At 54.0% G+C, this 16,849-nt stretch overlaps 1 protein-coding gene across 1 annotated transcript; it reads right to left on the reverse strand.

Moving 5' to 3' along the window:
- Nucleotides 1–1,557: 1,557 nt before the first annotated feature.
- Nucleotides 1,558–16,649, reverse strand: LOC145340160 (E3 ubiquitin-protein ligase TRIM65-like). The gene is given in 5 exon segments (XM_080184592.1): nt 1,558–2,120; nt 2,931–3,014; nt 6,507–6,663; nt 6,759–6,914; nt 16,228–16,649. Coding segments are annotated over 5 exon segments (1,368 nt in total). The 5' UTR covers nt 16,636–16,649.
- Between the last annotated feature and the right edge of the window lie 200 nt (nt 16,650–16,849).

The raw sequence follows: 16,849 nt of genomic DNA on the forward strand, positions 1-16,849 counted from the left end.
ATTTTTGGATCCCCACAAGTTTGCGGCAGCAGAATGTGGAATTCCAGTCGGACTGCACTGGACTCAGTGGGTGGGATTCTCAGGCTGCGTTCACTCCAAGGTCAGAAAATCCCACCCGAGGTCAACAGATCTTTGCGTAGGCTGACCCTGCCCGCAACAATTCCAGTGGCAGGCGCAAGGGAAAAATTCCACCCATAAAGTTTGGAATTTGGATGAGGGTTTCAGTAGTAGATCAGCTGATATGGGTGAAGTTACAGAGGCAGAAATAGGTGGCCTTAGTGATGGCAGGAATATAAAGTCAAAAACCTTTGACCCCAAGGCAGACCACTTTGTCTTTGGATGATGTTGTTTGGTGGTGGGCATGTGGATGGGGAATAGGAAAGGTTGGGTGGAGGATGGAGAGAATGTGGGATCAGGAAGAGATGCCATTGTAACAATTGCCCCAGTTGGAGAGAAGTACAGAAGCAGGTAACTGGACCGCTTCATTCTGATTGGGCAGAGCAGTCTCGGGGCTCTCTCTGCTCGGAGCTTCCTTACGTGTGGTTTAGTCTGTGGCTGTAGCTTTTCCCACTTACACTCAATGGTTTAGCTCAGTTCTCCTTTCGGTTACATTGCAATCAACACACAGCACACACTGTCGGTGTCTAGACCCTGAACCACTGCCCAGTTTACTAACTCAGGGAACGGCAGTGACAGCAAAGGGCCTCCCGAAAACATCCCCCCCATCCCTGCCTCCCACCCCACCTTCCCACCCCCAACTTCCCTCCCCAAACCTCTCCACCTCCATCCTTCCTCTTCAAACCCCTCCACCCCCATCCTTCCTCCCCATTCCTCCTTTCCCACCCTCTCTCTCTCCTTAACTACCATTCCTCCCCTCTCTGCCCTGTCTCCCTCTCTCCCTCCCCCCAGCCTCCTTCCCCTTCCCTCACCCTCTCTCTCTGGGTACACATGAATCTCACACTGAACAAATATTGAAACTTCTGGGATTCTGGCTCCAGTTCCTGATCTTCATCTCGATCTTGGAGCTCAGGATCATTCCCACTCTGGATTTTGGGGTTCATGATCTAATCCCTGATCTGGATCTCAGGATTCTGGTTCTAGCCCTCGATCCGGGCCTCAGGATTCAGGCTCTAGTACTCAAACCAGATCTCGGGATTCTGATTCTAGACCTCGATCCAGATCTCAGAATTCTGGTTGTAGCCCTCAACCCGGATCTCGGCTTCTGCTTTGAGCCTCGATCCAGATCTCAGGATTCTGGTTCTAGTCCTCAATCCGGATCTCGGGATTCTGGTTCTAGTTCTCGATCCAGAACCCGGGATTCTGGTTCTAGTTCTCGATCTGGATCTCAGGATTCTGATTCTAGTCCTCAATCTGGGTCTCAGGATTCTGGTTCTAGTCCTTGATCCAGGTCTCGGGATTCTGGTTCTAGTCCTCAATCTGGATCTTGGGATTCTGGTTCTAGTCCTCAATCTGGATCTTGGGATTCTGGTTCTAGTCCTTGATCCAGGTCTCGGGATTCTGGTTCTAGTCCTTGATCCAGGTCTCGGGATTCTGGTTCTAGTCCTCGATCTGGATCTCGGGGTTCTGGTTCTAGTCCTCGATCCGGATCTGGGCCCCTCTGCTGATTTGGAAGGCAGGGAGGAGTGGAAGGGTGAAGGAGGCTGATTCATGGTGGAGGGGGTCAGCAGTCCCCTTGCTGATGCCGTAGAAGATGAGGGTCTGCTCCGTGACGTTCAGGTAAATGCCCAGGCACTGGTATGGACATGGCGACAGTTCACCCGATTTGTTAGAGTGCCAGACTGTCCTCTTGCCCTCAACCAGTTCCAGGCACCAGGAAAACTGGTTCCCTCCCAGGAGGGAGGCCGCACCACGGCTGCTCCGGACAATTTGGCCAGACGAGATGCCAATCCGAATTGGACTCCCAGTGACGGAAATCTCCCAGTAATGGCGGCCATCACAAAACACCTGTTCAGCCAGAACCTGGTCGAAGTGAAGGAATCTTGCCTCATGTCTGGGATATTTCTGCACCTTGGGGTGTGAGTTGAACGCACATCGCCTGTCATCAGACAACTGCACCATAGGAGAGGCTGTGTTCAGGTCAAAGGTCACCTTTCTTAAATCTGCGTCAAGAAACAGAGACGTAAGCAGGAATCATGGAGTGACATCAATCTGACTCAGAACACGGGGTTAGATACAGAGTAAAGCTCCCTCTACACTGTTCCCCATCAAACACTCCCAGGACAGGTACAGCACGGGGTTAGATACAGAGTAAAGCTCCCTCTACACTGTCCCCCATCAAACACTCCCAGGACAGGTACAGCACGGGGTTAGATACAGAGTAAAGCTCCCTCTGCACTGTCCCCCCCATCAAACACTCCCAGGACAGGTACAGCACGGGGTTAGATACAGAGTAAAGCTCCCTCTACACTGTCCCCCCATCAAACGCTCCCAGGACAGGTACAGCACGGGGTTAGATACAGAGTAAAGCTCCCTCTACACTGTCCCCATCAAACACTCCCAGGACAGGTACAGCACAGGGTTAGATACAGAGTAAAGCTCCCTCTACACTGTCCCCCCATCAAACACTCCCAGGACAGGTACAGCACGGGGTTAGATACAGAGTAAAGCTCCCTCTACACTGTCCCCCAATCAAACACTCCCAGGACAGGTACAGCACAGAGTTAGATACAGAGTAAAGCTCCCTCTACACTGTCCCCCCATCAAACACTCCCAGGACAGGGACAGCACGGGGTTAGATACAGAGTAAAGCTCCCTCTACACTGTCCCCCCATCAAACACTCCCAGGACAGGTACAGCACGGGGTTAGATACAGAGTAAAGCTCCCTCTACACTGTCCCCTCATCAAACACTCCCAGGACAGGTACAGCACGGGGTTAGATACAGAGTAAAGCTCCCGCAGTAATACTCACATTGTTTCAATTCTTCTCTGGTTTGTGGTTCACGATGACGCTCCTGAATGTTTCTGGGTGGGGTGACAGTTAGTCTCTCAGCATCTGCAGCAGAGAAAGAACTGATCTTGTAGGTTACAAAATTTCCACCTTAAACTACAGGGATCAGCTGATAGGCTTCTGTGCAACTCTGATTCTAACTAAATTCTGCAGTTGGGTGTACAAGCAAAGGTTTGCTAGGGTCAGCGCCGAGGGAGCGCCGCACTGTCGGAGGGTCAGCGCCGAGGGAGCGCCGCACTGTCGGAGGGTCAGCGCCGAGGGAGCGCCGCACTGTCGGAGGGTCAGCGCCGAGGGAGCGCCGCACTGTCGGAGGGTCAGCGCCGAGGGAGCGCCGCACTGTCGGAGGGTCAGCGCCGAGGGAGCGCCGCACTGTCGGAGGGTCAGCGCCGAGGGAGCGCCGCACTGTCGGAGGGTCAGCGCCGAGGGAGCGCCGCACTGTCGGAGGGTCAGCGCCGAGGGAGCGCCGCACTGTCGGAGGGTCAGCGCCGAGGGAGCGCCGCACTGTCGGAGGGTCAGCGCCGAGGGAGCGCCGCACTGTCAGAGGGTGATTTCTGGTCCTTGTTGATTGGTGCAATGAGAAGTAAATAAATTTTTTGATGGAGGTGGTGATTGGTTGCTTCTTGACAAGGCAGCCAATTACAATGCTGGTGGTACACCGAGTCTGCCAGTGCTGTCCTTACCCTGTGAGGAAGCTGGGAGCGGTGAACTCTGCCACACGGGCACATTCTGCAGAGGTGATCGGCCGTCTGGAGGTTGGGGCTCTGTGTGTTGCTGGCCTGTTACAGGAAAGCAGAATGTGTCAGTCTGCGGTGTCTGCCCGCGGTGTCTGCCCGCGGTGTCTGCCCGCGGTGTCTGCCCAGGGTGTCTGCCCGCGGTGTCTGCCCAGGCTGCTTGAGGTGTAACTCAGATTGCCAAGCACACACTGATCAACCAACCACAAAACACCTTCCAAAAGCAGCCCTAACCATCCCTCGTCAAGCGGGTCAGTGTGAAATGCCTGACAAATAACAATACCTGTACTACTGCACCGAAGGTGGAAGCTTTTAGTCCGGCACTCATCAGGACACTTTGCAAAAATGTCAACATTCAGGGAAATGACAGGTGAGATGAGAGTGCTGATTGGTGGAGACGTTGCCATGAAGAATGAACCCTTTGGTGGTGATGGACGGTTAACTGACGCACAAGTCAGTGAGTGGCTGCCACTTGTTTAGCTGCCGTGTGATAAGGGTGACGGGGTTAGTCCTCACACATCACTGTCCCCGTGTATATATGAACTGCCCAGGACACACTGAAGTGATACCCCTTTGGACCCCATCGTATCTGTGACTCCTTCAGCACAATTGTTACAACCAGTTTGGAGTTTTTCCACGGACACAGTGAAGGATTCCTCCATATTTGTGAAGACCGTTCAAGATTTACCAATCAATAGTAATGTGGCCGTGTGCTCACTCCACAATGCTTGTACTATTCACCACCGCTCCCCTGAAGGAAGGCAGAGATATTTATTCTGCAGTGAAGTATCCTATTAATCAGACCAACCTGCAATGCATTCATTGAACTTATGAACTCTGTTGAGTTCAGTTTTAACGACACCATGGGTAATTTTTATAAATGTATTTACGGGATTGAGAATTGTTGGCTGGCCAAGATTTATTACCCATCCCTAATTGCCCTGAACTGATTGGTTTGCTCGACCATTTCAGAGGGCAGTTAAGAGCCAACCGCGTGACTGTGGGTCTGGAGTCACCTGTAGACCAGACCGGGTAAGGACAGCAGATTTCCTTCATGAACCAGATGGCTTTCTGTGACAGTGATAGTTTCCATGGTTACCATTCCAGAGATTAGCTTTTATCATTCCAGATTTATTAACTGAGCTGAGATTTAATTGCCATGGTGGGATTTGAACCTCTGTCGCCAGTCCATTAGTCTATGTTATTGGATCACTAGCTCAATGACATTATCAGTACACCACATCTCCCCAAGTCTGTCCAGATAGAAGGTGTGGCCATGGAATCCTCTCAGTCCAGACCTCACATCTTTGTCAGGTTCAATAAGAAATGTATCTTTGATGGAATTAAACCTAATTTCCTACTCTGTATTTTTCCAACATGTGGATGATACTTTTGTTCACAGAATCCTACAGTGCAGAGGGAGGCCAATCAGCCCATCAAGCTGCACTGACCACAATCCCACTCAGGCTCTATCCCCATAACCCCATGTATTCACCCGAGCTGTCTCCCTGACACTAAGGGGCAATTTATCATGGCCGATCCACCTGACCCTCGCCTTTTTGGACTGTGGCAGGAAACTGGAGCGCACGGAGGAAACCTACGCAGACATGGGGAGAATGTGCCGACTCCACGCAGGCAGTGACCCGAGGCCGGAATTGAACCTGGGTCTCTGGAGCTGTGAGGCAGTAATGCTAACAACTGTGCCTCTTATATCTCTTTAAACTAGGAGCATAGGTTTAAGGGGGCACCTTCAACCTATGTCCCCTAGTAACTGACTCTTCCACCCTGGGGAGATATTGTTTTCTCCCAGAGGGTGATTGGAGTCTGGAATAAACATCCTGAGGGGCTGGTGGACGCAAGTTTGAATTATATTTAAATCTGCAGCAGCACGAAATAACTTCCTCACAGGTCTTACTGAGCTCCATCCTACACTCAAATTCAGTTTTGAAATGGAACAGTCAAGTGAACACCCTTTCCTTGATTACCAGTGCTTGTTTCACTTTACTCTCCATTCTGAGCCTGTTTGATACTTGTCTATGCTTTATCCATCATCTATTTTTGCTTTTGACTTTCCCACTCCTTGTTACTACTTTTGGCCTCCAGGGGGCACTGTCCTCCAGGGAGACACTGACCTCCAGGGAGACACTGACCTCCAAGGGCACTGACCTGTGGGGGCGCTGACCTCCAAGGGCACTGACCTGTGGGGGCGCTGACCTCCAAGGGCACTGACCTGTGGGGGCGCTGACCTCCAAGGGCACTGACCTGTGGGGGCGCTGACCTCCAAGGGCACTGACCTGTGGGGGCGCTGACCTCCAAGGGCACTGACCTGTGGGGGCGCTGACCTCCAAGGGCACTGACCTGTGGGGGCGCTGACCTCCAAGGGCACTGACCTGTGGGGGCGCTGACCTCCAAGGGCACTGACCTGTGGGGGCGCTGACCTCCAAGGGCACTGACCTGTGGGGGCGCTGACCTCCAAGGGCACTGACCTGTGGGGGCGCTGACCTCCAAGGGCACTGACCTGTGGGGGCGCTGACCTCCAAGGGCACTGACCTGTGGGGGCGCTGACCTCCAAGGGCACTGACCTGTGGGGGCGCTGACCTCCAAGGGCACTGACCTGTGGGGGCGCTGACCTCCAAGGGCACTGACCTGTGGGGGCGCTGACCTCCAAGGGCACTGACCTGTGGGGGCGCTGACCTCCAAGGGCACTGACCTGTGGGGGCGCTGACCTCCAAGGGCACTGACCTGTGGGGGCGCTGACCTCCAAGGGCACTGACCTGTGGGGGCGCTGACCTCCAAGGGCACTGACCTGTGGGGGCGCTGACCTCCAAGGGCACTGACCTGTGGGGGCGCTGACCTCCAAGGGCACTGACCTGTGGGGGCGCTGACCTCCGGGACACTGACCTGTGGGGGCGCTGACCTCCGGGACGCTGACCTCCGGGACGCTGACCTGTGGGGGTGCTGACCTCCGGGACGCTGACCTGTGGGGGCGCTGACCTGTGGGGGCGCTGACCTCCGGGGGCGCTGACCTCCGGGGACGCTGACCTGTGGGGGCGCTGACTGTCAGGTGACGCTGGGTGAAGGCCTCCAGCTGTTTTTCCAGCTGCTGTGACAGGACTCTTGTGGCTGGTGTCAGTTTGTTGAGGTTCTCCAGGACCTCTAACTGGGCAGCTGGAGTGAAGTGACAGTCCGGACCCACCTTCAGTGTCTGCGATCCCTGGGGAAGAGAGAAAAGACAAGTGTGATTGGTCAGAGTGCAGTCATAGAGATAACCAATCGAATGATTCACCCCCAGAACAGAGTGAACTAAAGCAGAATTATAGCCCAACAACAACTCCTGCCTTTGTGTAGCAGCTTTTTGGAATAAATGTTTCATCGTATCACTGAGCAGGAGGAGGCCATTTGGCCGATTGAGTCTGATTGGTCTGTGAAGGGATATTCTATTCAGTTCCGTTCCCCTGCCTTATCCCTGTAACCTTACACATTCTTTCTTTTCAGATATCTATTCAATCCCATTTTGAATAGCTTGATCAAACCTGCATCCACCAGCCCCTCAGGAAGTTTATTCCAGACTCCAATCACCCTCTGGGTGAAAACATTTTGCTTCATATCTCCCCAGGGTGGAAGAGTCAATTGAAGGTGTTCCCTTAAACCAAAGTCCCCTCGTTTAAGGAGATGTATGAGGAATCGGTTGGACTAAAACCTGGTGTTGTCAGACTTTTTACTGTGTTTACGCCAGTCCAACCACGGCATACCCACATCATGGCAAATGTTTTACACAGAGGGCGGTGGGTGCCTGGACCTCGCCGCCGGGGGAGGCAGATACAATAGTGACCTTTAAAGGACATCTGGACAAATCCATGAATAGGATGGGAATAGAGGGATGTGGTCCCCGGAAGGGTAGGGGGTTTTAGTTCAGTCGGGCATCATGGTCGGTGCAGGTTCGGAGGGCTGAAGGGCCTGTTCCTGTGCTGGAATTTTCTTTGTTCTTATCATTTCTACTCCTTTGCCCATTATTTTGAATCTGTGCTCTCCAGTTCTTGATGTACTCTTGGAAGGGTGCAGTTTCTCACTATTTACCCTGTCTTTACTGCTCAGTATTTTATCTTAATCAAGCTCCTCTCCTGTTCTCTCTCTAAGGAAAGCAGATTTAACCTCTCTGACCTGTCCTCGTGCTACAGCATTTATTCTGGAATCACTCTTGTGAATCTCCTCTGTACTCTCCAACGCCTTCGTATCCTTCCTCAAATATCGTGCCCAGAATGAGACACAGCGCTCTGGACAGGGCTTAACTAGTGTCTTAGACAAGTTCCTCCTTGCTGACCTTGCTCAATGTTCCTGTTAATAAAACCCAGAAAACTATATGCTTCATTAACTGCTCCGCCAACATGCTCTGCCATCTTCAATGACTTACGTACTGATACACCACAGGTCCTCTGTCCCAGAACCTCCTTTAGAGTTTTCTCCCTTTTTTTGAAATATTTGTCCAGTTTTCTGACCTGCCAGCCATATTTGCATAATTATATACTATTTCTTTAAATTTGATCCTTTCTTTAACGTTCTTACGATCTACGGATGGCATTTTCTTTCTCGTGTGAATGTACCTATTCTCTGTATTCTGAAGTATCCCCTTAATATGTCACTGCATCAGCACTGACCTTAACCTCAAGTATAGTTCACTGCAGCCAGCTCAACTTTCACCTTCCATTGTTGTCCTTCACAGTTGAGAGTACTTGCCTTAAACCCACTCTTCTCACCCTCAAACTGAATGTCAAATTCAATCATAATTAAAATCACTGCTACCTAGAGGTGCCTTCACTCTGCAGTCATTAATTAAAAACAACCATCATTTTATGGGGCGTGGGCCAGAATTTATTGCCCTTGAGAAGGTGGTGGTGAGCTGCCTTCCTGAATCGCTGCACTCTATGTGCTGTAGGCACACCCACTGTGCTGTTAGGGAGGGAATTCAGGATTCTGACCCAGTGACAGTGAAGGAATGGTGATATATTTCCAAGTCAGGATGGTGAGTGGCTTGGAGGGGAACCTCCAGGTAGTGGTGTCCCCCATGTGTCTGCTGCCCTTGTCCTTCTAGGTGGTAGGGAGCATGGGTTTGGAAGTGCTGTTAAAGGAACCTTGGTGAGTTCTGCAGTGCATCTTGTAGATGGCTGTCACTATTTGTCAGTGATGGGAGGGAGTGGATAAAGTATATTTATTAGTGTCACAAGTAGGCTTTTATTAACACGGCAATGAAGTTACTGTGAAAATCCCCTAGTTCCCACACTCTGGCGCCTGTCTGGGTACACTGAGGGAGAATTTAGCATGGCAATGCACCTAACCAGGCACGTCTTTCAGAGGAAACCCATGCAGACACAGGGAGAATGTGCAGACTCCACACCTACAGTGACCCAAGCCAGGAATTGAATCTGCGTCCTTGGTGCTGTAAGACAGCAGAGCTAACCCACTGTGTCACTGCGCTGTCCCAATGTTTGTGGATGTGATGCCAATCAAGCGGGGCTGCTTTATCCTGGATGGTGTTAAGCTTCTTAAGTGTTGTTGGAGCTGCCCCCATCCAGGCGATGGGGAGTATTCATTCCATCACACTCCCGACTTGTACCTTGTAGATGGTGGACAGGCTCTGGGAAATTGGGGGATGAGTTACTTGCCACAGGATTCCTAGCCTCTGACCTGCTCTGGTAGCCACACTATTTACATGGTGGGTCCAGGTGAGTTTCTGGTCAATGGCGACCTTCAGGATGTTACAGAGTCCGTGTTTAACCATTTCAAACGGGACCACCAATCAGCTCCTTGAGCTTGTTCTGCCAGCCTAACAAACGCTTTCCCGCACGCACCCCCCGACCCCCACGCACCCCCCGACCCCCGCGCACCCCCCCGACCCCCGCGCACCCCCCGACCCCCGCGCACCCCCCGACCCCCGCGCACCCCCCGACCCCCAAGTACCCCCCGACCCCCAAGTACCCCCGACCCGCGCGCACCCCCCGACCCGCGCGCACCCCCCGACCCGCGCGCACCCCCCGACCCCCGCGCACCCCCGACCCCCGCGACCCCCCCCGACCCGCACGCACCCCCCGACCCCCGCGCACCCCCCGACCCCCCGCGCACCCCCCGACCCGCGCGCACCCCCCGACCCCCGCGCACCCCCCGACCCCGCGCACCCCCCGACCCCCGCGCACCCCCCGACCCCCGCGCACCCCCCGACCCCCGCGCACCCCCCCAACGCACCCCCGACACGCACCCCCCGACCCGCACGCACCCCCCGACCCGCACGCACCCCCCGACCCGCACGCACCCCCCGACCCCCGCGCACCCCCCGACCCCCGCGCACCCCCCGACCCGCGCGCACCCCCGACCCCCGCGCACCCCCCGACCCGCGCGCACCCCCCGACCCGCGCGCACCCCCCGACCCCCGCGCACCCCCCGACCCGCACGCACCCCCCGACCCCCACGCACCCCCCGACCCCCCACGCACCCCCCGCCCCCACGCACCCCCCGCCCCCCAAGTACCCCCCGACCCGCACGCACCAGGCATCCCTAACTCCCGCCCGGGAGGGAGAGGGAGAGGGAGAGAGATGAGTGGAAGGTAGAGGGAGAATAGGGAGGAGGGGAAGGTGAGGGGGAGGGGGAGGGAGAGGGAAGGGGGAATTGCAGGGGAGGGGGAGTGAGGGGAGGGAGAGTGCAGGGCAGGGGAGAGGGGGAAGGAGGAGAGGGAGGGGTAGGGGTATTGATAGGCAGAGGGATCTGGGTGTACAGGTACACAGGTCACTGAAAGGGGCAATGCAGGTGGAGAAGGTAGTCAAGAAGGCATACGGCATGCTTGCCTTCATCGGCCGGGGCACTGAGTTTAAAAATTGGCAAGTCATGTAGCTTTATAGAACCTTAGTGAGGCCGCACTTGGAATATTGTGTTCAATTCTGGTCACCACATACCAGAAGGATGCGGAGGCTTTGGAGAGGGAACAGAAAAGATTTACCAGGATGTTGCCTGGTATGGAGGGCATTAGCTATAAGGAGAAGTTGGAGAAACTTGGTTTGTTCTCACTGGAACGATGGAGGTTGAAGGGAGACCTGATAGAAATCTACAAGATTATGAGGGGCACGGACAGAGTGGATAGTCAGAAGCTTTTTCCAGGGTGGAAGAGTCAATTACTAGGGGACACAGGTTTAAGGTGCGGAGGACAAGGTTTAAAGGAGATGTACGAGGCAGATTTTTTACACAGAGGGTGGTGGGTGCCTGGAACTCGTTTGCCGGGGGAGGGAGTGAAAATGGATACAGTCGTGACTTTTAAAGGGCGTCTGGACAAGTACATGAATAGGATGGGAATAGAGGGATGTGGTCCCCAGAAGGGTCGGGAGTTTTAGTTCAATCGGGCAGCATGGTCAGTGCAGGCTTGGAGGGGCCAAAGGGCCTGTTCCTGTGCTGGAATTTTCTTTGTTCTTTGGGTTAAGGTGTGGAGGAGGGGTTGGGTGCAGGGGAGGGGAGAGGGGGATGGTGGAGGTGTGGGCAGAGGGATGGGGGCGTTGGGAATGGTGATGGGGAGAGGAGAGGGGGATGGGAGGATGGGGGATGGAGACGGGGACAGGGGATGCGGAGTGGGGTGGGGGGATGGAGGGGACGGGGGGATGGAGACGGGGGGGAGGGGGAGGGGGACGGGGGGATGGAGACGGGGGGGGGGGGGGATGGAGCCCGGGGGGGGGGGATGGGATGGAGACCGGGGGGGGGGGATGGGATGGAGACCGGGGGGGGGGATGGGATGGAGACGGGGGGGGGGGGGGGGGGGGGGGGGGATGGAGACCCGGGGGGGATGGAGACCGGGGGGGGATGGGGATGATGTTGGGAGTGGGGATGAGGAGATGGGGATGGGGGTGAGGTTGGGGGATGGCGATGGGGGGTGGGGTTGCTGGGGAGGGCAGAGGGAGGGAGTGAGAGAACAGGGAGGAGTTTGGCGGGGGGGATGTGGGAGAGCAGGGAGTTGGTGGGGGTGAGTGGGAGAGCAGGGAGTTGGGGGGGGTGAGTGGGAGAGCAGGGAGTTGGGGGGGGTGAGTGGGAGAGCAGGGAGTTGGGGGGGGTGAGTGGGAGAGCAGGGAGAGTTGGGGGGGGTGAGTGGGAGAGGAGGGAGAGTTGGGGGGGGTGAGTGGGAGAGCAGGGAGAGTTGGGGGGGGGTGAGTGGGAGAGCAGGGAGAGTTGGGGGGGGTGAGTGGGAGAGGAGGGAGAGTTGGGGGGGGTGAGTGGGAGAGCAGGGAGAGTTGGGGGGGGTGAGTGGGAGAGCAGGGGGAGTTGGGGGGGGTGAGTGGGAGAGCAGGGAGAGTTGGGGGGGGTGAGTGGGAGAGCAGGGAGAGTTGGGGGGGGAGGGGGTGGGAGGCAGGGAGAGTTGGGGGGGGTGGGGGTGGAGAGCAGGGAGAGTTGGGGGGGTGGGGGTGGTGTGGGAGGGCTGTTACCTGCAGTATGGAGAGCTGGTCGTGGTGAGTGAGCAATGTCTGCAGCTGTTTGTTGTTCTTGCTGCAATTGGTCAACGTGGTCTTTGAGCTGCTTCATCAAAGATTCTGACCCAGTCACCATCTCACTCTCCACACGCACCAGAAACTCTCCAACCTCACTCCCTGCTCGTTCCACCAGCATCAACAACCGAGCAAACTCCTTCTCCACTTCCACTCTGACTCGTTGTAAAGATGCCTGTTGGGGAAAGGAGAAAGAATCTTCTAGAAGGTTTGGGAGATAGGCCAGTCAGTGATCGCGGACTCCCCCAGCTCCCTGCTGGAGGGGGGCTTTGGGTTTCGGAAGGCTGGGCTTGATGAAACAGGAGCAGAGACGAAGTCTGTTTCCTACTCATTCTCACTCGGTTCCCTCCCACCTTGGCTCCCCCTTCCCAGTTGCCCTCTGCCCTGTCCTCCCTCCAGCTGCCCCCTCCCCCACCCCCTGCATTTTGAGGACAAGAAGGTTTTCCTCCATGGTTCAATGAAAGAATTAACTAGTTTTCTGTGGATTACCCAGTTTGTAGGGGCAGATGTGGGGCAAGAGATTGGTAAAAAGTTGTAGAGTTTTACAGCACAGAAAGAGGTCAGTTGGCCCGTTAAGTCTGTGATCTGCCATCAAGCACCTATCTGTTCTAATCCCTTTCTACTGCACTTGGTGCTTCAAGCACTCATCTAAATGCTTCTTAAACATTTGAGAGTCCCCGCCTCTGATAGCCTTCCAGGCAGTGAGTTCCAGATTTCTATCATCCTCTGGGGCTTTTTCCTCAAATCCCCTTAATTCCTGCCCCTCACCTTAAATGTCTGCCCCTTGGTTATTGACCCCTCTCAGAAATCACAGAGGTTTACAGCATGGAAACAGGCCCTTCGGCCCAATGTCATGCTGCTCTTTTTTTTAAAACCCCTAAGCTAATCCCAATTGCCCACATTTGCCCCATATCCCTCTATAGCCATCTTACCCATGTAACTGTCTAAATGCTTTTTAAAAGATAAAATTGTACCCACCTCTACTACTACCTCTGGCAGTTTGTTCCAGACACTCACCACCCTCTGTGTGAAAAAATTGCCCCTTTGGACCCTTTTGCTTCTCTCCCCTCTCACCTTAAACCTATGCCCTCTAGTTTTAGACTCCCCTATCTTTGGAAAAAGATATTGACTATCTAACTGACCTGTGCCCCTCATTATTTTATAGACATCTATAAGACCATACCTCAGCCTCCCAGTCCCGGCAGCATCCGAGTAAATCTTTTCTGCACTCTTTCTAGTTTAATAATATCCTTTCTATAATAGGGTGACCAGAACTGTACACAGTATTCCAAGTGTGGCCTTACCAATGTCTTGTACAACTTCAACAAGACGTCCCAACTCCTGTATTCAATGTTCTGACCGATGAAACCAAGCATGCCGACTGCCTTCTTCACCACTCTGTCCACCTGTGGCTCCACTTTCAAGGAGCTATGAACATGTACCCCGAGATCTCTTTGTTCTGTAACTCTCCCCAGGGCCCTACCATTAACTGAGTAAGTCCTGCCCTGGTTCAATCTACCAAAATGCATCACCTCACATTTGTCTAAATTAAACTCCATCTGCCATTCGTCAGCCCACTGGCCCAATTGATCAAGATCCTGTTGCAATCGGAGATAACTTTCTTCACTGTCCACTATGCCACCAATCTTAGTGTCATCTGCAAACTTACTAACCATGCCTCCTATATTCTCATCCAAATCATTAATATAAATGACAAATAACAGTGGGCCCAGCACTGATCCCTGAGGCACACCGCTGGTCACAGGCCTCCAGTTTGAAAAACAACTCTCTACAACCACCCTCTGGCTTCTGTGAAGAGACAATTTTGTCTCCATCTGACAAAACATGATCCATAGCAGTGCAGTTACATCCCCCCTGTAGTGTGAAATGCACACAGTGCTCCAGCTGTGACCCCAATGTGTTTTATACAGCTTCATCATAACCTCCCTGCTCTTATATTCTCTGCCCTGGCTAATAAAGGCAAATATTCCACAGATGCCTTCTGAACCACCTTATCCACCTGTCTTGCTGCCTGCAGGGAACTATGGACATGCACCCCAAGGGCCCTCTGTCCTAGCGTCCTACTGTTCATCCTATCCTTGTTAGTGCTCTCAAAATGTATCAGCTCACACTTTTCTGGGTTATCTTCCATTTGCCACTGTTCTGCCCATCCAGCCTGTCTATACCATCCTGTAATCTAAGGTGTTTCTCCTCGCTGTTACCACACCACCAATGCTTGTGTCATCTGCCAATTTACTGATTATACCCCCCACATTCACATCTAGATCATTAATGTACACTACAACAGCAAAAGGCCCCAGCGCCGATCCCTGCGGTACCCCACTGGACACAGGCTTCCAATCACAATAACAACCTTTGACCATCACCCTCTGCCTCCTGTCACAAAACCAATTCTGGATCCAGTTTACCAAATATGACCAAAATCCCTACAGAACTACATGAATTGCAGTGTCAGGGGACAACAGCGGAAGGATGAGTGGGGGGGAGGGACATGCATGCACAAACACACACATACACACGCACCTACACATACATGCCAGAAAGGACAGAGTGAAAACACATTAATCCAACACTGGACCTGATTGGAGGCAGTCCTCTCCTCACAGGCTGAAATCTCCTCCAATGTCCTTTCAAGCTGCGACGCCACTGATTTCTGATGCTTCGTAATCAGCTCCTGGCAAAATCCCAAACAAAAATTGGAAAATCAGTCAAAACTCCTCCCTCCAACCTCCACTCCAAAACGATTGTTATATATAGGGTCCCACGTACATGAGGGATAGGGGTCCTGCATACAGGAGGGTAGGGTATGGGGGGGTGTGGGTATGGGGGGGTATGGGTATGGGGGGTATGGGTATGGGGGGTGTGGGTATGGGGGGTGTGGGTATGGGGGGTGTGGGTATGGGGGGTGTGGGTATGGGGGGTGTGGGTATGGGGGGTGTGGGTATGGGGGGTGTGAGTATGGGGGGTGTGAGTATGGGGGGTGTGGGTATGGGGGGTGTGGGTATGGGGAGTATGGGTATGGGGGGTATGGGTATGGGGGTATAAGTATGGGGGGTATGGGTATGGAGGGTATGAGTATGGGGGTATGGGTATGGGGGTATGGGTGTGGGGGGTATGGGTGTGGGGGTATGGGTATGGGGGTATGGGTATGGGGGTATGGGTATGGGGGTATGGGTATGGGGGTATGGGTATGGGGGGTATGAGTATGGGGGTATGAGTATGGGGGGTATGGGTATGGGTATGGGGGGTATGGGTATGGGGGGTATGGGTATGGGGGGTATGGGTATGGGGGGGTATGGGTATGGGGGGGTATGGGTATGGGGGGGTATGGGTATGGGGGTGTGAGTATGGGGGGTGTGGGTATGGGGGTATGGGTATGGGGGTATGGGTATGGGGGTATGGGTATGGGGGTATGGGTATGGGGGTATGGGTATGGGGGTATGGGTATGGGGGTATGGGTATGGGGGTATGGGTATGGGGGTATGGGTATGGGGGTATGGGTATGGGGGTATGGGTATGGGGGGTGTGGGTATGGGGGGTGTGGGTATGGGGGGTGTGGGTATGGGGGGTATGAGTATGGGGGGTATGAGTATGGGGGGTATGGGTATGGGGGTATGAGTATGGGGGGTATGGGTATGGGGGGTGTGGGTATGGGGGGTGTGGGTATGGGGGGTATGGGTATGGGGGGTATGGGTATGGGGGGATATGGGGAGGGTACGGGGGGGGGTCCAAAGCCTACCTTAGGTACAGGAAGAAATTTGGAGAAGTTTTATGTGTAGTGGTTACAAGTTCTGATTGTCATTTGTTAATGAGATTAATGTTATTCTTTACAGACGGAAGGAGTTAGTGATATTAGAGAGTTAGCTCTAGTTACCCAGTGGTTAGTGTTGGTAGTAATATTTCCCCAGTGACTCAGAGCTGAAATAGCTGCTGATTTCCTTTGTGGTCATGGGTCAGTAGTTAAAGGTAGTTACTAGTTAACAATGTGCTAGTTACCCGTGCTCGCGTTAGCTTCTCCTCCAGAGTTACAGTGCGGTGTGTTTGATGATCCTGATTTTCACAGCGGCTGCAGAAGGTGACTCTCTCTGTTTGACAGTAAGACAGCAGATTCTGGTGCTGTCCCTGGCACACTGCTCTGGCACTGGCATCACAGCTGGCTCTGGAGCTGCTCCCCTCTTGCTGCAAGGCTTCGCTGATCTGGCTGAGGCGGATGTTTTTGGCTAGCTGTGGCCTCTTGGTGAAGCTCTGTCTACACTCGGGACAACTGAAGCTGCCCCGGTCCCAGTGTTGGGTGATACACACACTGCAGAAACTGTGACCACAGTCTGTCGTCACCGGGTCGCGGAAAAGCTCCAGGCAAATCGAGCACTTAGCCAGTGAGCAGATACTGGCACAGTGCTCCATATTCACCCTGCCCAACCAGCAGGCACACCCACCTTAACCTCACCCACCCCCACAGCCCCTATCCTCACTCCCCCCGCCGCCAACTCTCTATTTCCGCTTCTTCCTCTATTCCTCTCTCTCTGTCTGTCTCTAACCGTCTGTCTGTCTGTCTCTGTGTCTCTGTCCCAGTCTCTCTCTCTCTGTGTCTCTGTCCCAGTCTCTCTCTCTCTGTGTC

This window comes from Carcharhinus amblyrhynchos, unplaced genomic scaffold (genome assembly GCF_965287045.1).
Source record: "Carcharhinus amblyrhynchos unplaced genomic scaffold, sCarAmb.v2.hapA scaffold_810, whole genome shotgun sequence".
Classification (NCBI taxonomy): Eukaryota; Metazoa; Chordata; class Chondrichthyes; order Carcharhiniformes; family Carcharhinidae; genus Carcharhinus; species Carcharhinus amblyrhynchos.